The sequence below is a fragment of the Carex rostrata genome, chromosome 11 (assembly GCF_964058835.1).
Source record: "Carex rostrata chromosome 11, lpCarRost1.2, whole genome shotgun sequence".
NCBI classification, from domain to species: domain Eukaryota; kingdom Viridiplantae; phylum Streptophyta; class Magnoliopsida; order Poales; family Cyperaceae; genus Carex; species Carex rostrata.
The window spans coordinates 12138610-12158588 of record NC_135928.1 but is presented as its reverse complement, the minus strand read 5'-3'; the positions used below and the strand labels follow the sequence as shown (position 1 = coordinate 12158588).

The 19979-nt window shown below is 35.2% G+C and overlaps 3 protein-coding genes across 5 annotated transcripts; 2 read left to right on the top strand and 1 right to left on the bottom strand.

Annotated features, from left to right (window-relative positions):
- Positions 1-645: 645 nt before the first annotated feature.
- Positions 646-8123, top strand: VPS54. Of its 3 annotated transcripts, none has more exons than XM_078310493.1 (19): positions 646-1554; positions 1784-1846; positions 2004-2083; positions 2311-2428; positions 2598-2669; positions 3045-3198; positions 3621-3709; positions 3865-4076; positions 4542-4713; positions 4822-4905; positions 4987-5306; positions 5756-5909; positions 6123-6204; positions 6288-6367; positions 6650-6808; positions 6920-6987; positions 7090-7170; positions 7394-7650; positions 7778-8123. In XM_078310493.1, the coding sequence occupies exons 1-18, from the start codon at positions 775-777 to the stop codon at positions 7530-7532; spliced, it is 2907 nt and encodes a 968-aa protein (XP_078166619.1). In that variant the 5' UTR covers positions 646-774; the 3' UTR covers positions 7533-7650; positions 7778-8123. The 3 variants fall into 3 exon arrangements, with proteins under 3 accessions (XP_078166619.1, XP_078166620.1, XP_078166621.1); XM_078310494.1 differs by having other exon boundaries at positions 6288-6376; positions 6627-6808; XM_078310495.1 differs by lacking the exon at positions 6288-6367.
- A 619-nt stretch (positions 8124-8742) lies between these two features.
- On the top strand, positions 8743-11524 carry LOC144562321 (thylakoid lumen 15.0 kDa protein). Its single transcript, XM_078311521.1, has 6 exons — positions 8743-9018; positions 9097-9200; positions 9675-9765; positions 9851-9919; positions 10364-10473; positions 11238-11524. Exons 1-6 carry the CDS (start codon positions 8799-8801, stop codon positions 11328-11330), a joined length of 687 nt encoding a protein of 228 aa, XP_078167647.1. The 5' UTR covers positions 8743-8798; the 3' UTR covers positions 11331-11524.
- Positions 11525-12125: 601 nt separating this feature from the next.
- On the bottom strand, positions 12126-18199 carry ATVPS33 (Sec1/munc18-like (SM) proteins superfamily). The gene is made up of 22 exons (XM_078311520.1): positions 18020-18199; positions 17694-17733; positions 17465-17545; positions 17060-17254; positions 16719-16829; positions 16570-16635; positions 16220-16327; positions 16086-16127; positions 15919-15975; positions 15469-15563; positions 15298-15349; positions 15039-15095; positions 14883-14942; positions 14700-14806; positions 14479-14601; positions 14308-14389; positions 13864-13934; positions 13453-13533; positions 12995-13052; positions 12823-12869; positions 12602-12695; positions 12126-12397 (listed from the first exon to the last, which is right to left on the bottom strand). Exons 1-22 carry the CDS (start codon positions 18070-18072, stop codon positions 12308-12310), a joined length of 1770 nt encoding a protein of 589 aa, XP_078167646.1. The 5' UTR covers positions 18073-18199; the 3' UTR covers positions 12126-12307.
- Positions 18200-19979: the final 1780 nt, after the last annotated feature.

The following is a 19979-nucleotide window of genomic DNA, read 5'->3' as shown; positions in this document are numbered from 1 at the left end:
ATTTTTCAAATTTACTTCTCATTTGACTCCTTAAAAGTAAAGTAGAGAAATTAATCCATCACTTATTCTATAACTAAACATTACCTATTTGAGTCTCACAGTTAGAGTAACATCTAACTTAATAAGTTTTTCTCTCTTCGTCAACCTATTTAATCTATCTCAATTTGAAATAAACAATTTAATTCAGAGTACAACTAAACATGACCAAAAACAAGAATTTAACTGTATGGACTAGATATAGTAACAAGCTAATGATAAAGTATTGCTTTTATTAGCCAAGTAAAAGATAAAAATTGATTTTTTTTTTTCTATCTCATTAGATATTTAAGTCTAGATAGACATGAGATTAATATATTATAAGTTTGTGCATGAATAAATTCGGTATTGCCACCAATCAAGTAGCATAAAATGTAATAAAACAAAAAACAAAATTGGAGAAAAAAAAAGATAGTCTCTATCTCGGACTAAGTATTCTCGCCAATATTGTAAAAGATTCCCTTCAACTCTCAGCCGCTTTGAGATTCGGACTAGCGCAGGGGCAGTATTATTAGACTTTGTGATTCGTGCCAAGTTAAAAAGAACGGTCCAGATCCAATAATTATAAAAGATTCCTATTACGGTACCGGGGAGGATCTGAATTCGTCTGTCTTGTTCTCTCCGTCCTTCCTTTCTATAGTTTCCTCCATCTTCCTTCCCTCCTGTCAGATCTGATCTGGACTTATCATCACAGATCGATCTCCAAATCCATGGTGTTCCAACACTGACCGACCTCCAATGGAGCTCAAACCCCTCTCTCGCACCATCTCCACCACCTCCTCCGTTGATTCCCCATCGGTATCCTTCTCCTCTCTCAATACCACCTCTTCCATCTCCTCTATCCTAAACAACCCCCACTCGTACCCCGCTGCCTCCACCTGGCCTTCTCTCTTCTTCTTCAATCCCTCTGCTGCTTCCTCTTCACTCCCTGAACCATCCACCTCTCCTTCTGTACCTCTTCCCACTGTCTCCCTCTCTGATTTTTCTTCTTACCTTGCTTCCATTTCTGATACCTTTTCTAAATTCGAGCACATAATCAACCACTCTAGTAGACAATTATCTGACTCTGATCCTTCTCTTCGACCTGGTGAAGCTTTGCTCGCTTGTCTACGTGAAGTCCCCTCTCTTTTTTTTAAAGAAGATTTCGAATTGGAAGATGGAGGTACCTTTCATGCGGCATGCCCTTTCTCGCCTGATCCAGAAGACAACTTCTCGCTTCAAGAGAGGCTAACGCAATACCTCGACGTAGTTGAAGTGGGTTTAGTCAGAGAGATTGCATTGAGATCTGAGAGCTTTTATGATGCGCAAGAAAGGTTGCAAGGGTTGGATGGAGAGATTGTGGAGGCGTGTGGAAGGATCAGGGCACTGAAGGAGACGATCAGGGCTCTGACAGGAGATCTGGTGGGGTCTGCTCGTCAGGTGCAGGAATTGAGTGATACAAGGGGCAATATGGTTGCTCTTCAGCAAAAACTCACTGTTATTCTCTGCGTCAGCAAGGAGCTCTCTGACCTGAAACTGGTGAGCTGATTTACTTAGACTCATTATTCAGTAATTCTTGCTTTAAATTGATTTGGTTTACCTAGAATGAAATATTCTGGATAGGATTTTGTTCGATTAATATCTAAGCATTTGAAAAATACAATCAACAACACATGTTCAATTTCCAATTGGAGAAGCATGAATATTAAACATCATTGGAAATTTTTAGAGATGTACCATTATCATTATTTGTGTTGCATTTGCACAGCTTGTTGCCCAAGCAGATTGCGTCGCTGCTCTTGATGTAATTGATGACCTGCAACATTTGCTGGTAAGTTACTGTTTAACATTTTTAGCAACTTAATAAAGAAAATGTAGCCTGTGATGCTGGTACCTGAATAATTTGCAAAATCCGCCTATTGTAAAAACTTTTATCCCCTGGAAGCTCCCTTTCTCTCTCTCATACACGCTTTCTGCATTTTCTGCAGGATACAGATGAATTATCAGGTCTCCACTGTTTCCGGCATATTAGAGATCAGTTAGCAACATCACTGGCATCAGTTGACAGGTAATTATATTAAGCCATTTGTTTTCTGTTAGTTCTAAATCTAGGTTTGATATTGAAATAGCTCAGAATGTAATAGACATTATTATGCCGTTAATCCCTTGGTTTAGTGCATATATTATTTGTCATTTTCTTCAAGGATTTTGAGAATGCAAAATGTGGATTTCAATAGCAAAACTTTCAAATACTTTTTAGCTTGCTCTTTACCTGGAAAATATTCATTCTTGTAGCATTCTGGAAGCAGAGTTTGTGCGAAATGCTGTTCCTGATGCCCAAGCTGTAGAAGAGATGGTTATATCACACATCAAAAGAAAGGACTCGAGTCTTCTGAATGGGATAGAGCTTGAAGTATGTTACCTCTACCAACTTCTTTTTGAAGCACTTCCTAGCATAATTTTTACCTCTTCAACACCCCCTTCCAAAAGAAGATGCACATTTTTTTTACAGAGGGGGGAAATAATCATAATACAACATACGCACATACATACTGATATGAAGCTTATTTCATTTTGCACAGGCAAATCTAGGATCTGACTATTCTGATCTGGAAGCACGCCTTCTTCCACTCATATATTGTTCATCCAGAACAGTTAAGTTTTGCTGCTCTTTAGCCTTTGAGTCTCTGTACATAGGATAACAGGACATACGGTACAGCAAGGAGCACCATCCAGACTAGTACTGCTGTCCCCCACACTTTACCTGTCTTGATCAACCCAGTACCAAATTTTCATATACCAATGCTACTTCTATTGCTCTGTTGCCCTTACCTGGATTTGGTGATGTGCAACTAACTCAGATACCGTGAAACTGTTTTGGTAAACCAAAATAAAAGGGTTAAAGGAAAATAGAGATAGGTGGTACTCAACTGATGTGAGCCAATATAGTATTGTGCTGCATTGCAAGGGTTACCTTTGATGTTTCTATATCTGAATCAATTTATAGATAAAATGTCTTAACTTTTCAGGCTAAACTTCCGGCTATGTTAAGAAAATATCGTGAAACACTTATTACTCTAATGACTGCTGCTATTAAAACAACAGTGGCTGAGTTGCTTCCCATTTTGGTGGCACGTCCTGATTCTGATCTAGAAGGTGGAGAAAGAGCTGTTGATTCTGAAGGTACTTTCCTTTGTATTTTTGCTATCAGTTAGCCTATAATTTATTCAAGAATTGGATTATACTAGACAAATCATCCTTATCACCCATTTCCCTCTTGGTCCTTGATGATATATCTAATTTGCTCCCTAATGCCATCTTCCATTTCTGGGCAGCTCTGTCATGAATGAAATGATTAAATTTAATTTTGATATTTTCCAGACCAAAATTTGTTTATTTCTGCTCTAGAGTTTTCTAAGAAACTTGGCAAAGGTTTGGCTTGAAAGTGTTGGCAGGGCAAATTGAAATGTTGACAAACCGAAATAGGAAATTTGAAACTTGCATGGACCAACAACAGGAAATGTGATATTCTAGGGACTATTTTTGTGATTTCCTTCCAGATTTACATCTCTGGTCTATTAACATCTACTTTTCATGACTAACAGCTGGCAGCCAATCACTTGCGAGCAAATTAAAAAACCTCTCTTCTGAGAGCTTCGTTAAACTTCTGACTGCTATATTTAAGATTGTACAGGTCTGTTCACAGTGTAATTAATTAACCTATTACAAGGGCTTTTTTCTTTGTACACGTTAATTTATGTTCTCTGTAACACCCACGCGCGCACACGCACACAAACACACAGGGGATCTACTTCTGCGACAGTGTATGATTTTCTTTGGTAATAATAGGTATATTTGTCACAAGCTGCTGAGGTAAAAAGGGTGGTCGAATGTGGTATGTTGAACATTAATGTGGGGCCCGCAACTACAGTAACAAATGAGGATAGTGCAAACAATGTCCTTTCGCAAAACTCTTATTCTCTTGCGAAAAACTCTACAAAGCTAATCATACAAGGAAAGACTGATGACAGTACTAGCCCTTCTTCAGCTAAGAACTTCAGGTAGAACTTTTTAACTTTTGAATTTATGAAAGATTTCTCTGCTTCTGTTATTTGAGTCAACTATTAAGGCAAAATGTGTTCCATGCAACAGTTTGTAGAATATCTAAATGTGCCTAGGTGATCCAAGTATTGTATAATCGAGATTCATTATACCCACATTTACTTAAATTAACTCTACAGCGCTCTGCTAATTTTAAGCGCCATATTTGTGCTAGGGTTCATATTGCTGTCAAGATCCACAAAATAGCATAATTTTAATGTGTTGGTAAAAAACGCCCTAAACCTTGCTAAAACTGCTATGACACTGCTATTAGAAACTTAACTTTTCCCAATTTAGCATTGGTAATGCAGTTAACCTCTACGTGAACTCAACCTGATTAGTGTAGTACAGTGGTAGAAAACTGAATGCCTTCTTTGATTTGAATTAAATAGCCTGACAGCAGTTGAATTGGTTAATATGTACAGAGCTGATGTCTTGAGCGAAAACACAGAGGCAGTTTTTGCTGCCTGTGATGCTGCTCATGGGCGGTGGGCCAAGCTCCTTGGAGTTCGCGCTCTACTCCACCCCAAACTCAGGCTTCAGGAATTCCTCAGCATTTACAATATCACTCAGGATTTCATTTCTGCCACTGAGAAGGTAACCCTCCCATAGTCTTATCTCATATGATTGATTATTCCATAGTCATATTTTGTGAGTTTTCTTCTTACTAAACGTTTGTTTTGTCTTTTTCACTTTGGTTGGCAGATTGGAGGGAGGTTAGGTTATAGCATCCGTGGAGTAATGCAATCTCAGTCAAAGTCCTTTGTTGACGTCCAGCATGAATCTAAGGTTTGTCAACTGCTGTATATGCTTTGTATAGACTTTTGTAGTAGTTTATGTTCCTTATTGTGTTATTTGTTCCTTTTAAAGATGACTAAAATAAAGGTGGTGCTGGATCAAGAAACCTGGGTTGCAGTGGATGTGCCAGAAGAGTTTCAAGCAATCATTAACTCTCTTTCGTCAACTAGTTCAGTAGAAAATAGCATAGAGGTTGTTGAATCTGACAATAGTTTATCTAAATCAGCGGATTCTGATGTTTCTTCGAGCCAAGAGAATGGTAGGGATGAGCAGGGGCCCAGGGAGGACAAGAGAAATGAATCTGCTGGCCCTGTTCGATCTGAGGAGAATAATGCGAGGTCTACTCCACAATCCATTGTGCATGGAGGTGTTAGCTACCATATGGTAAACTGGTAAGTCATCTCTACACTGTAAAATTCTTTTTCCGGATAGATGCATAAAGTTTTAAGTTGCTATCCTCTTCATTACTTATTCATATATAAGCTGTTACACAGCTGTATAAGACATGCTTGTTTGTTTTGTACACTGTTAGCTAACCAGTAACCACTACAAAGCTCTAACATAGGTAGAAAAGAAGTTCACATGTAACTTTTATTTAGAATTCCAGATGTTTCAACTGACCTCACTGCTAGTGTGGTGGTATAAAGGGCCATGCATAGATGAACTTTTGGGGTGATTAAATGTTTGTGCTCAATTAAGCGCCAAATGATGTTTTTTTTGGTAAAAATGTAATTAAGCTAAAAGAAAAATAGTTCTCTGCAGAGCTGCTTCGAGCTCAATTAATTAAGCTGCACTTTACCTTCTAGGTAATTTTTTCATTTATAATTGTTTGGAATTACAGTGGATTGATACTGCTGAAGATGCTGTCTGAGTATGTTGATATTAGTAAATCTTTGCCAACACTGTCGTCAGAGGTGGTCCATCGTGTGGTAGAAATACTGAAACTTTTCAACACCCGCACGTGTCAACTTGTCCTTGGCGCTGGTGCCATGCAGGTATTACTAGCTTGACTTGTTTTTGTTGGATACTGCTTAGATGTTATTCTCTGTCAGTTTGTAGTTGTTTAATCGAGGTTTAAAAAGGAATTATATCTTTATTAAGGTTAAACTATGTTCTGAATAATATAAAAAGTATTCGTATGAGTTCCCAACTTCAATGAGTAATTCAAGTTTGTTCTGCAGAATAAAATTTGAACCTTTTCGTTTCAGGTGTCAGGTCTGAAATCCATCACCTCCAAGCACTTGGCTCTTGCAAGTCAGATTATTAGTTTTATATTTGCCATAATTCCAGGTATTATGCTTGGTTTTGACAGAAATTTAACTTTTTTTGCTTCTCTTAGCTTGATATCTTATTTGAAACTGCATGTTATGTAGATGTCAGAAGAGTTCTTTTCATGAAAATTCCAGAAGCTCGAAAGCCAATTTTGACCTCAGAATTTGATAGAGTTGCTCAGGTGTGTATTGTAACATGAAAGGTCATTTTATCAAATTAATTTTGGAAAATATCTATGATGGGATGCCTGATTCAATTGAGGTCGGTTCAACAATTTTTTTTTTTTTTTGGAAAATGGAATATTGCAACTTTGTCATATCACATACTTGTAGATGTTGGATGAGGAAATTTATTTGCACTGAAAGGACTTGTATTGTCATGTTGTATATATATTTCTTATTTTAGTTATTTTATTCCTTGTCATGGTCAAAGTGAAAAAGTTTATCATGACAACATTCTACAGGATTACAAAATTCACCGGGATGAAATTCATACAAAGCTTGTTCAAATAATGAGAGAGAGATTACTTGCAAATTTACGTAAATTGTCTCAAATTGTTGAGGATTGGAATAAGGAGGATGTTGATTCACAACCCAGTGCGTTTGCTAAATCGGTCACTAAGGTACCTTTTTCATTGATGTTCTCTTTTTCCTTGTTGCATAACATATTTTCCTTCAAGCAACTTCCTATTTCTTTTTCATCTGATTAAGCATTCAATGTTTTTAACCTACAGGAAGTTTCTTTTCTTAATCGCATTTTATCTCAAACACTGCTTGAGGCTGATGTTCAAGCCATTTTTAGGTGAATTTTCATACAAACCTATCTGCCTATTGCATCCAGCATTTTTGTTTATATAAAAAATCCAAAATCCAAAATTTGTTAATTTTTATTTTATTTTTCCAGGCAAGTGGTACAAATTTTCCATACAAATATTACGGATGTATTTTCGAAGCTGGAATTGAGGACTCCTCAAGCCAACAACAGGTATTTGCAACATAAATTGACTCTGTAAATGAACTTGTATATCTAGAGAAAGAAACATTTAATTCAGGTACAAGCACCAACACCATCTCCAGAGCAAGCTCTCAAGGAATGGCAATTGCAAGTGAATTGTTCGAATAGCTACTTCATCATATTGCAATTTGACTCTATTAATAATTTTACCTTTTTAATAATATTTTGCTGCTATTATTGTAATTGCACACAGGCTTTGTCGAGATGCTCAACATATTCTTGCTTGTATCCGAAAGCTTCCAACTGAAAATTTCAGCGGTGATGCAGTGCCAAATTACGGGCTTTTAGATGAATTTTTGGCTGAGAAATTTGGTGGAAAGGTCGGGCAATGAGAACTGAGAAACTACGAGTATTTAATCAAATGTTTTGGTGAACAATTTTTTTATTGCTGGAAATTATATTTGTCATGGAAATCAATTCTTCATGCTTCAGCAATGCCATGTTGCACAGGTAAATATCATTTCAGATAGCTTTTTTTATTTTATTATTCTTGCATATTGAAATTTGTCATGGTTTTGTTGTTATTTCAATTCCATTACGACTTATGAGTGATTTATTTTATTGGGGAATTGTGCAGGTAACATACACCGGAAAAGAAACCAAAGTTATACCAGGTATTGCACAGGATGTATACTTAATTTGATTTATCTTTTTTGGGGAAATCAGAAACTTTGTTATTCCATTTTTTTCCTTCTCTGTTAGCTTTTCTTTAGGTCCATTTTACACTGTTATCTTGGTGTTCAATGTCAAGTAGTATATTTTATAGATGAGGGTTTTTTTGTAAAGTTTGTAATTGTTTTGAGCAATTTAGTAACAAGCAATTGAAAATTGTATTATCTTTAGCGATAGAAAAGAAAAATAACAGTGAGGCTATTTGTAATGCTGCGAGATCCTTACTATATGGAGCAATTTTCTTTTGTTTATGTTTCAATATCTTTATTGAGATATAGAAAACTTCGTATCGCTGCTTTGTGTCACGTGGTCCTACTTAATATTAGTAGTCGAAATATTGAATTCCGGATAAATAATGTGTTAACTATTGTTATGTAGTCGAAATATCGATTTGTGGCAATCAGAACTTGGCGAAACTTTTACTAGGCATTTCACCTGATAATTGGAGGTAAAAACAGTGCCAGCTTGATATTTACAAGTATCGATTGTGTTTAATAAACCAGAAGGTTAATAACAGAGTCATTGAAATTTCCATAAAGTCAATCTGTAAGTATTGTTAGTGCACTGGTTATGACATTTGAGACAACATTAGCATCTTCTTTTATAATAAAGTCTATTTTAGTTATTTCCATTAAATTCATTACGTGAGCAGCATTTAGTCAGGAACAACTCTCATACAAGTGGATAAGGAAGCAGCGCTTTGGATCAAATGTCGCTCGTAAAATCTCAGTCATATGCTAATGAAATCTTTTTTTTTTTTGGGCTTAAAAGCCCGTAGGCGCACCAACAATTTTGGGATCATCCGACGGCCTTGACGCTTCCACGTCAGCTATCACATTCTGGCCGAACATTTTCTCTCTCTCTCTCTTTTTCCGTGAAGTAGAAGTCACTAGCAAGAACATTAAGCAAAAAAACAAAAAAGGAACATGGCATTAGCACTTCAGTCTTCTATCCTTCCATTAAAATTACAACTATCGTTTGCACCACACGGGAAGCACCAAGTTCGCCGCACTTGTGTTCCTTTAATTATCGCTTCCTCTACCCAACAAAACTCTTCTCATTTTCAGAGACGGTTTCAAAGTATTACTTCCAAAGCACTTCAGCTCACACTTTCCAGCGCTCTCGCTGTTGGAATCTCTCTTTCCGGTAAATTCCTCATTTCTTGGCTTAGTTCCTGTTCCTGTTCCTGGTGGAATTGTAATTCCTAGAAAATGAAAATTGTAGGTGCTCAGTTGGTGGAGGCCAAGGTAGGGGTAAACAAACCCGATTTACTCCCAAAGGAATTCACCACTGTGATTGACGTTGCTGGATTTCTCTCTGCTGGTCAGGTCAAACAACATTCCTTATTATGACAATTGATTTATCGATCTAGCAGCCTTCTTGTGTTCCCCTTGCAGAAAGTATAATGTGTTTACCCCAAAAAATTAAGTATTTCACACTTAGAAAGATACTTTGGCAATTTTGTAAGGGCACGTACAGGAATTCGTATCGCCTAAAGGTAACAAAATATTTCTGTTTAGATCCAGACCGTCCGATTAGAACCTGCACAAATATTAAAGGGGCCCCATGCATTTCACCTCCGGCCAGATTGGCCCGGATTCTGTTACCTCAGAGGATATGTATAATTTTTTCCACATACAGGGGAGCAGTGTATGAAGTGCTCTTTTTCTTTTTGATGGGTATATATGAAATTACCCTTGGCTTGCCTATATCATCTTTAATTCTTTACCAATTTTTTCTTCAAAAATTGTGAATTGTTTTGCATACCCATATGTCGTGGTGATTATTATTTATTTTCTTAGGAAAAACGCCTCTCTCAAGAGATACAAGATCTAGAGAAGGATACTGGCTATAAATTGAGAATCCTTGCACAAAACTATCCTGATACACCAGGTTTATCTTCCAAAGTTTTTGTAAATATTGTTGTCTTAAGTTCTTTATTATATTTTATTTGCTTATAACCCTTTGTGTTATTCAGGATTAGCAATTAAAGACTTCTGGCAAGTGGATGACAGAACTATAGTCTTTGTGGCTGATCCAACTTTTGGTAAGAAACTCGATGAAAAACAGTACAAGCATACTTTTTATTATGCTTGTTTAGTATCCTATTGATTAGAGTTCGAACCAGGATGTTACCAGCATGTACCAGTATGAATAAGACCAATGTTGCTTATGTAATGCCTAAGATTTCTATTATAACTACAGTATTATCTCTCTGTTTGTTTATTTTCATCATTTATGTCCTTCACTGCAGTTTTAGGTACATTAAATGGTCATATACTGAAACTAGAGAAGGCCTGGTAATTTGACCTGGTAGTTTTCTATGTTTCAACTAGTTATAGTACTAGCATGTACCTATGCAGCAGGTACAATAGTGGGTGCCTTGTTCTGTCCAGCTTCTTTTCAGCGTAACTATGGAGGGTAGTACATGTAGTCAATAATAACATGATGATGATCATCTATATTATTCTTAATGTTGCTAATCATCCAGGAAACATAATAAACTTTAATGTGGGCTCCCTGGTTGATCTGGATGTACCTAGAAGTTTCTGGAATCGACTAGCTGGAAAATACGGCAACATGTTTTATTGGAAAGAAAAGGTAATTTTTACGTATATCCAAGTCTACAAGTCAACATTTTATTTTATTATATATTATTTGGCCTTCCGTTTAGTATACTCAACCAGTGATGTAAATAACGGTACGCGGTCGTCGGACGGACAGGGTACCGCCAAGCAATTAATCGGGAATAATCGGCCATAATCGGAAATAATTGGTCAATTAGTTGGAAAAATCCATGACGGTTTGGTCATCGCCAATGACTAATCGGCCTAAACAGACGTTTTTTACAACACTACTCAACAAAGTAGCTCCAAAGTTGGATACGCTATGGCCTCATCTTTTTCATTCTTATTTTAACAAATTCACCACATAATATGTCCGGTTTGCTTGAAACCAGAATTAAAATAAGATTTGATTACATTTATAGTTTCTAAATTCAAGGGCCCACAACAACCAACAAAACCAATTTTATCAGATCCTGTACAAGTACAATGATTAGAGGAATTTAAGCATTTCAGATAACTAATGTGATAGAGTAGCTGGTCATCATAGGTTATCCATTATTTATGCGAAGAAGGTATAAGAATGGTATGCTGAGAATTAAAAGAGATGATGTCTTCAGATCGGAGTGATTTGCATTTATGAAATAAATCACAATTGCATAGTGATTTTCCCCTTGCAGAGGATATAAGTTGCTATTAGAGTGTTTAGAAGTGTTGAAATTTGAAGGTGTCCGAGTATAACATATGTATACAGCTGGGCATAAAACCTAATTACCTTTGATGAACTACATTTCTCAACAGGGGGAGGATGCATCCATTGAGGCTGCTGTTATGGCTATATCACATTGTTTGCGAGAGCCGGTAGGGCCCAATAATTGCTCTGAATTACTATAGCGCCCCTTGGTCCCCAACAAAATGGTTTCTTTGTGGAGTGCTAGACTTCATGAGTTTTCTGCTCTCGTGTGCCTGATGTTTTTGTAAAGAAAAAAAGAAAGCCCTTGATTCAAAATGTAATCCTGCAATTGTAACGAGTATAGATGCTCTTTAAGAGGATATATTTGGACTCAGAGAATCTGACAAAGGAATCATCTCATCCTCACAAACGTCCATGTAGCAATATCTGAAGTGCACCAAACCACTATCTAAAATGAGACATGTCTATGACCCTTTGTAGAAGCTGGCTAGGAGCCTGCCTTTCTATGCTTCTTGACCAACATAATTCCAGAATTACTGTCCTATTGCGAAACATTCAAGCTAACTGACAAAGTAAATGTATTAGTTAAACGAAAGTTTGATCGTAGAAAGTGCGGAAATCCATTTTTTTTTTCCAACATAATGCACATAGGTTTGTGCAATGAATCCATATATCTTTTTTTTTTCTTTTTTAAAAAAAAAAAAAAAAGTTCAATCAGTTGCAAACCATTCAACATGATCTCCATGTGAAAATGTAATTGGAGACTGAATTGTGTATCTCCATGAATCGACTCTCATATCCGTCATTGCATGTATTACATTTTCCTACACACCCTGCATAATGGTAGACAATAGGCGAGCTTTCAAGGGACAAAAGTTAAGCATTTAAAGAAAAGAGATACCCCCTATTTAGGTATTCTATCCTTTTCACGATACAAAAAAAATTAACTGTAATTGCAAGAAAATAACTCATGAGGCTAGTCAGATTCCATATTTGCTCAATCCATAGCATAAATAAAATACAAGGCACAACAACAAAGACCTCAACAAAGACAAAGAAATACGTGCATAAAAGTTGCACCATCTATCTTCCTCTGTACAACGAGTTTAAATATGATTAATAAAATTCAACACAAAACTTTACAAACCCCGCTATCATAGCTTAATTTGGTATTGTATTAACTGCTGTTTCCAACAATTGCTTCCAATATTGAGTTCCCATTCACAACTCTTGTTGTTCCAACAATAAAATCATACCCCATCCCTTCCTGCACCACCACATATAAAGCAAATATGAAAAAAAAAAAAGAATCAAGTCAATTATGTCGGGACAGTGTACTGATATTTACTTTGGTATAAGACTAGATGCTACAGCCATGATTCACAGTTCTTTTTTCTTTTCTTTAAATTTCTGACCTTCCTTAATTGTTCAGAGGTATTAATACTGCATTTTACTAGATATACTCACATACCTGTGAACTTAGAAACCGTAAAGCAGCTATTTCAGCAAAAGTTACGCCCCCAATAAACACTACAAAAACCAGTGAGCGGCGACCATCAGGTACCCTAAAATAATGCCAATTATCACCAAACAATCAGCATATTGCCTTTATGTAATAAAACAAAATGTAACATGTGAAAATACAAAATGACACTGAAAATACAACATGTTTAATACATGTGAACATTGTACCTATCAGACTGAGCTCCTGTAAAAGTGTCAACATGGTTAGGAGTACCCTGTAAAATTGAAAAAAAAAAACTCTAATAAATCAACACAGAAGAGCATAAATACAAGTAAAAGCCCCATACATAAAATCTGCATCTTAAAAACTTAGAATAATCATTGAGCACAAACACTTTACCCTTTTCAAATCAAGATGTGGACCAGGCAGGAGCTTTAGTAATTCCTCAATTGATCTCCTAAAAGTAAAATTCAAATTCAATGTTTGAAATGCAAATAAAAAATCAAACTTGAAATTTAAACAATCAATAGATCCCCATATTCCTTTATTTGATATATATAAAAAAAAGGATTACTAAGGCCGATTTGCTACCAGAAAGACATGGTGCCATATCCTATGAAGTTCGGGTGCTAAAGGCCATGTTTTGCAAGTGATCTATTTTTGTTGGATAAAACTTAATGCTTAAACATTATTTAGGATTTCATATCAATCTAAAACTTCAATAATAAAAAAAGTAGCAAAACATTGAGACCAGAGAGGGACTAGACACAGCTGATAAAAATAACAATAAGAGTTGTTGTGTATTCTCTTTGATAAGTACAACATTATTATTGTCTTCCTAGAACAAAAAAATATACCATCCAGATCTAATTGCATGCTGAACAAGCCGAATGCTGAGAGGTGCATATCCAGAAAATATGTACGAAATATCATTTGGACTGTAAGATTAAAAAAAAATGACAAAAAAGAAAATATCAATATCTTTGTTCAGATCTGGATATGAAGTGTCAAGTAGGAAATATTACTTTACTGCAAAATTCCAAAATATGCAAAGTATTAGACCAAGCAAATAATATTGAAAAATAACTCAAACTAAAATAGAACACGATCCTGCTGATTACAATTGGCAGAGACTTTAATACTATACCAGTCAGGAACATTTTAGTTGGATTTACAAATGAATTGTGAGAAAAAAAGAAAGCAATCTGAGAAGCCTGTTACGTTAAGAAAATGATAATAAGGAAAAATAACTTTTAAAAAAATCATACTTTGCAGTGTCAGTTTCTTCATTTATTAGTTGAAGACCTTTCGTTAGAGAAAGCCAGTTAGTTCTTGCCTCCTAAAAAAACAATAGGGGAATGTGAAAAGGCTAGTAAATTAATGTTCAAAGAAAGCTCAATTGCCTGGTCAGATTCTATTTGCATGTCCAATGTTCATGCAACAAGTAGCACAATTAACCATTATAGTTTAGGCATAGTATAGTTAGTATTAGTATTATTATTGTTGATACCATTATTACTTATTATTATTATTTTTTTATTTTTTTTACTATCTACCTTGACTTTGTGACTATGATTGGGTTTCATTTCTAGCCTAGCCCAACTTGTTTGGGACTTAAGGCTTGGTTGTTGTTGTTGGTGGTGGTGTTGTTGTTTGTCTCTCTCACACGTACATATAAGAAGAAACCATATCTTTCAAACAAGGAACCTTACCTGCCTTTTGAAAAGACCTGCCTTTTCAAGATTATATAACAATTGCATGTGCTCAAAACCATAGCTATGGAGGATCTCACGCCTGAGGAATAAATGCACATTTCAGAGAAGGTATGCTCAAAACAACTGATATGCATAAATGGGCTATCACAAAAATGTAAAATAATATACCTCAAATAATCGAAATGTTTCTTGGGCAAGCCAGCATTAGTCAGAGAGAACAGAACTAGTAAGCGAAGTACGCTAACAATTGACTCTTGCTTGTGAATCATCTCCTCAATATACTCGAAGCATCTGATAATTTTTTTTTTCATTAGAGATAAAACCATCTAATACATTAACTTCGTAGATAAACCATAAAAAGGAGGAAAAAACTGTATAGAAAGTCTTACGAATCGAAGTCTTGAAGTTCTAGTATTGTTTGCTCTATATCAAGTCGAGCATGGAACGATGGTTTGCTTGTGAATGATTGCAAATGTTGGGCCAGATTAACATGCCTCTGTCAATGCAAACCATTGTTTGTATAAAAATCATAACAACATAATTAAATTAAGAAAATAACAAAAATAGGTTACCGATATCTCAGGTAGCGAATTCAACTTCTTCACAAAATCCTTCAGCTCAGATATCTCTGTCTACAAATTTTCAGTAAAACAAAACTATAGCATAGTTAATCTTAGCAATCGAATCCTATTTAAATAGTTTCTATAAACAGAAATATAATTTAATACCGTGGTTTTTACTCCCGCATACTCTTCCTTTATGGAGGTGGTTTTTTGACGCAAGACCTGCAATTAGAGAAAAGCTGAAAGATAATAAAATGTGACATGATATATATTAAATATCTAAATACAATATTTTTCTTTTGATATCAGCAATTAGTTTTTTAGATAATAAAATAGTGGAGAGACAGAGAGGACCTCTGCCAACTTTTCAGAAAATAAAAAGAGGTAGGGAGGGGGGGAGAGAGAGAGAGAGAGAGGAACTAACCTGAACAACAACTTCAAAATTGAGGTCTCGAATTTCCTTGTACAACTTATCACTATAACATATCCCATAAATATAATGTTTATGAACTGAGAAATAAACATAAATACCTCACATTTATTAACAATAAACTACACAAAGGGAAAAATGTCAACTAGTAATAGGAAAGAAGACCTTGAATTTAGTGGAACCTTCATCTTTTTTGCATCTTGCGGAGCTCCCATGATACTCGCATCAACCTCCACAGCACCGTTATTAATTTGCAAAAGCTGAATAACAACTGTAATAGTCAGTTCATATCAGTGCAAAGAAAAATAAACTCAAACAATTACAAAAAAGACTAGTAAGCCCCAAAGACAGATATCAAACGCCAGAAAGGAAAACAATAACTAGGACTAAAAATGGATAAATAAAAATTGATAATCCACATTAAAAGTATTCTGCTAAAGTGCTAATGGTACATAGTGCCCATACTTTTTTATTTTATTATGAATAATAGCCACGAGCTAACAAGAAAGGGGCCTACGCCTGGTACTGATGGGAAGTTGTATTATACTGCTACAGTGATGCCAGTATGCATTGATTTCTAGAAGGATTAAAAAAAAATTGCACTTCAAATCTCACCTCATCAAGCAATCCTTCATAAGTTAACTGTAAACACATTGGTGTCACCAAATCCACCTAAAGAGAAGAGAAAATTTTAAAATATAAATAATCATACATTTACAGTTTAATTTTCTCATTTACAATATGATTTTAGAAAGGTGAAAAGTAAGGTAGTGCAGAATTACCTCTCTGTCTAGTAAAATGAGAGTATTTATCTCTGGAGCCCCCTGACAAATCAAAGGAACATTTTGTTGCTAGTCATAGTGACTCGAAATAGAAAAAAAAAAGGAAGAGAAAAGGAAACATGATGAAGTCTTACATCATCAACATTAACTGGATCTTCATTTTGCAATTTGTTTAGAAGCTCAGCAACTTTTGTTGAAGCTTTACCTTTGGCCCTGACATTAGGTATAACCCCAAAAGAAGACTGAAATTATAATAAAAGTAGGTAAGCACGCTGAAGAGCTATGACCTAATTATGATACACAACGATAAAGTACAGGATAAATTGAAATCCGTATCTAGCGGAGACGGACCTGACAAGTAGTTTCAGGTGATTTTAAATTCTTTCCAGTGATATACTTGGGTTTCAGTAATTTAGGGGGTAATCAAACTTACATAATTCTGCAGACCCTTATAAATTTTTTCATGGATAGTTCAGTGTAATACCTCTAATTTATGTATTGCTTTAGCCACATGCCATACTGAAGTTGTATCTCCATCAAAAAGATTTTCCTAAAAAGTGGAGCATATTAATTCAGAAGCTTAAACACCAAAAGCACAATAATGACATATCATATAGTGTTCACAGTGCCTACCTTCAGCGAAAGCTCTAGTTCAAAGGAGATAACATCTTCATCTAGCGGTACCATATATAATGGGTATTCACCCAAACTCACAAGGTTATGTACCTTTTCTTCCTCAAGGATCTGCACATAAAATATAATTAAAATATAAACTATGAGGTAATTCCATTTCTAACCTTGCTCTTTTTGTAGAAGGTACAAATGACATTCTAACATTTTGTAGGGCCACATATGATCACAATTCCAATAAAAAGCATGAAGTAATGACCAGAATTGAAGACAAGTCAGGCGCAGAAAAGCACAAAAGAGAACAAAATATAAGCTGAGAATAAAATGTTTATAATAGTAAGTACCTTTTCACAGGCAACAGTTCTTCTAGGCACAAAATATATGAAATATTTCTTTTGAATCCCTTTTGAAATGTCATTTTGTATATGGGATGCGATTGTTTTCATCACAGTAATCTGGGGCCGAATTAGGTATACAACATTTGAAGAGTCAGTTTGAACCGGGTCTGCTGACAGGTAGCGCAATTCACCATCACCCTCCTGTTTTCAATAAACCACAAAAATATTAAATTTTCACAAATCACTGCACAACAGATACTTCATCTTTATTTTGGTAGTTAAGTGAGGTCCCACTAAGAGTCAAGATTACGGTAACTCATGTTTGGACATTATATTATGTTTTAATAATTAGACAAATTAAAAGATAGCTTTTTATTGTACTAGATTCCAACTTTAAGACATATTGAGTACCTTGAGACGTGAAAATTGAATCAACATAGAAAGAGTTCCACCAAGCTTAGGATCAATCACAAGGCATTTTTTGCCTCGAATCTGTCACAAATTAGAACAGTAAAATACAAAGGTTTAGAAAACAAATTGGTCTTTTTTTAAGCAGTTGAAAAGAAAGGTTTAAAATACTATTTGTGTATTGTTTAAAATGGATGTGAAGTCATGAACACTAAATTTGACAGAAACTCACAGTCTGTAGTATATCAAGAAGGTCCTTTTGGGACTTCTCCCTGCCAAAAACCAAACCAACCAATAAACACCAGAACCAAGACAAAAGTCATAGACATTACAAACCTCTTAATAGCCATTATTGACCTTACAAGCCTCTTAATAGCCATTATAGATCTCATTATTACTAGATACCATAACCATTTATGCAAATTACCCTCGTCGCAGTGCAATGACCATTTACCAGCAAAGTAAATTTGCCGAAAAAGAACAATGGCTCTGCAAAAGTTTCCAATCAACAAAAGATAGAATTTGCAGAGGAGATTGAAAGGAGAAAGGGGTTGAAACCTGATTGCGTTGAAATTAAGGGGAGCGTTGTCGAGATTGGGGATCTGAGCCATCAGAATCAGATCCTTCGCCTAGGGTTTTAGAATTGGGATACGATATCGCCGTTTTAGCTTGGTTTCCCTTTCTGATCGCTGTCGCCGGCCGAATGATCTTGCAGTGGCCTCTACCTCCAACAAACGAGAATGAGAATTCTCTTTCTCGTCGATTTTGATGATTGGAACAGAACGCTGAGAGGAACGAGAAACGAGATGATTCGACGGGATTTCAAGAGCCTCAAATCCCGTTGAGAAATCGGGATTTGGCGAGAATCTGATTCGTCAGAGTGAAAAGTCGCATGCACCCTTACCTTTCTCCGATAATGGAAAGCGAGGAGTTTCTGCTTCGTCGCGATTTTTCTGCCGAAAGATTCTCATAATAACAATAAGAATATTAATATTAATTTTCTCAGGTCTGCATTTTATTTTATTTTATTTTTTTTATAAATTTGACAAGTTTTCTAAATTCAGAAAAGCGTTAATAGTACAGAGTCACAGGCTTACAGTATGAATTTTTGGGTTCCACAAATTTTGACAATTTAAGCTTAGTTTGATCTACTGTATTCGTACCAATTACTATTTTGATTGATTTTCATTACCTGCATATAATTTTGCAATTTGTAATTGACGGAGCCTTCTCGATTTAACATTTTATTAATTTCCATTTTAAATCTCCTCTCTTTGCATAGTCAGTATGAGATTAAGAGGGGTAATTTTGACATCTTCAGAAGAAACTTGAGGCAGAGAATTAGAGAAATTTCTATACAAACCAAATTTGTAATTAATTTTGAGGATTTACAAAAATTACTCTGCTTAATTTCCTATTTTATTCATATTATTTCAAGAGTCAAAATTATTCAAACAAAAGTTGGTACTGGTATGCAATACAAAAAACTGTGAACCATATAATCTCCGCAAATGCACAAAAATAAAAAAAATCAATAATTTTCAATTTTGTGTACATGTAGCTCTTGCAAAGTTACATTCCAATTAATAATACAGAAATTGAAAATTGCGAGATTTTACAGTAGCATACTTAGTAAATGATGAAAATTATAACCTTTTTCAATATATCTTTAAATGAATTCTTCTTTTAAATTCAACCGTTCTAATCATCAAAATTCAAATCTAAATCATCTCTTTTCAACTCTATTCTCTTGAAATGAATTGAACTCTCATTGTATTTTCATTCCAATCAGACGTGCCGTGCTGTGATTTCGATTTCGCGGGTGAGTTTCTCTCCAGTTTTGACGAATTGGAGGAGCCTGCAATTTGTTAGGCCAATATTAGTTGATCAATTTGGTAATGGGCCGAACAGTTTTATGTCCTTGCATGCAAAATTCAAATTGGGCCGAGAAATGTTAAAAGGACCAGACACGGGCCGCAGGGCTGGTTAATTGTGGGATTAGTAATAAATGGCCCGCTGTTTAAACAAGACTACAAGAGGTCATTATTTGAAACTTTTGAGACTATCTTATTTATGAAAAAGTTAGTAAGTAAATGAATTGCTTAGGGTGCTCATCAAATTTAATAAAATTTTAAATATTGTTTGATAATGCACCAACAATTGATTATGCGGTTGAAAATTTCGTTGAACATGTTCAACCAATAATAAATCTACACTAAACTTTACCATGTTGTATATTCCTAATATGCACCATACGTTTTATGTCTAAAACATTCTAAGATCTTGTAAAAGAAAATTCTTCAGTATACAGTATAAATCAACCATATTTTATGAGAATTCAAATTTGAATCTTTAAAATATCAAACTTGAATATTTAAAATATTCAAAATAAATATATCATAGACATATACTGCAGACTCGAACCATTTAGAATTCAAATTTGTAAGAACTCGACAAGCCAAATTTGATAACAATCAATGATACAAATTCAAGAGAGAACATTAATTACCCCTTTAAC

What these genes read in the sequence shown, in the direction of transcription:
- ATVPS33 (XM_078311520.1), bottom strand. Translation starts at nt 18,072, where the DNA reads ATGGCTCAGATCCCCAATCTCGACAACGCTCCCCTTAATTTCAACGCA. An exon ending in TTCTTGATATACTACAGACT is followed by an intron (nt 17,546 to 17,693) that starts GTGAGTTTCTGT and finishes AATTTGTGACAG; the next exon opens with ATTCGAGGCAAAAAATGCCT. An exon ending in GAACTGTTGCCTGTGAAAAG is followed by an intron (nt 16,830 to 17,059) that starts GTACTTACTATT and finishes TTTTATGTGCAG; the next exon opens with ATCCTTGAGGAAGAAAAGGT.
- LOC144562321 (XM_078311521.1), top strand. Translation starts at nt 8,799, where the DNA reads ATGGCATTAGCACTTCAGTCTTCTATCCTTCCATTAAAATTACAACTA. An exon ending in TGTTGGAATCTCTCTTTCCG is followed by an intron (nt 9,019 to 9,096) that starts GTAAATTCCTCA and finishes TGAAAATTGTAG; the next exon opens with GTGCTCAGTTGGTGGAGGCC. An exon ending in AAACTATCCTGATACACCAG is followed by an intron (nt 9,766 to 9,850) that starts GTTTATCTTCCA and finishes TGTGTTATTCAG; the next exon opens with GATTAGCAATTAAAGACTTC.
- VPS54 (XM_078310493.1), top strand. Translation starts at nt 775, where the DNA reads ATGGAGCTCAAACCCCTCTCTCGCACCATCTCCACCACCTCCTCCGTT. An exon ending in TCACTGGCATCAGTTGACAG is followed by an intron (nt 2,084 to 2,310) that starts GTAATTATATTA and finishes TCATTCTTGTAG; the next exon opens with CATTCTGGAAGCAGAGTTTG. An exon ending in CTATATTTAAGATTGTACAG is followed by an intron (nt 3,710 to 3,864) that starts GTCTGTTCACAG and finishes TGGTAATAATAG; the next exon opens with GTATATTTGTCACAAGCTGC.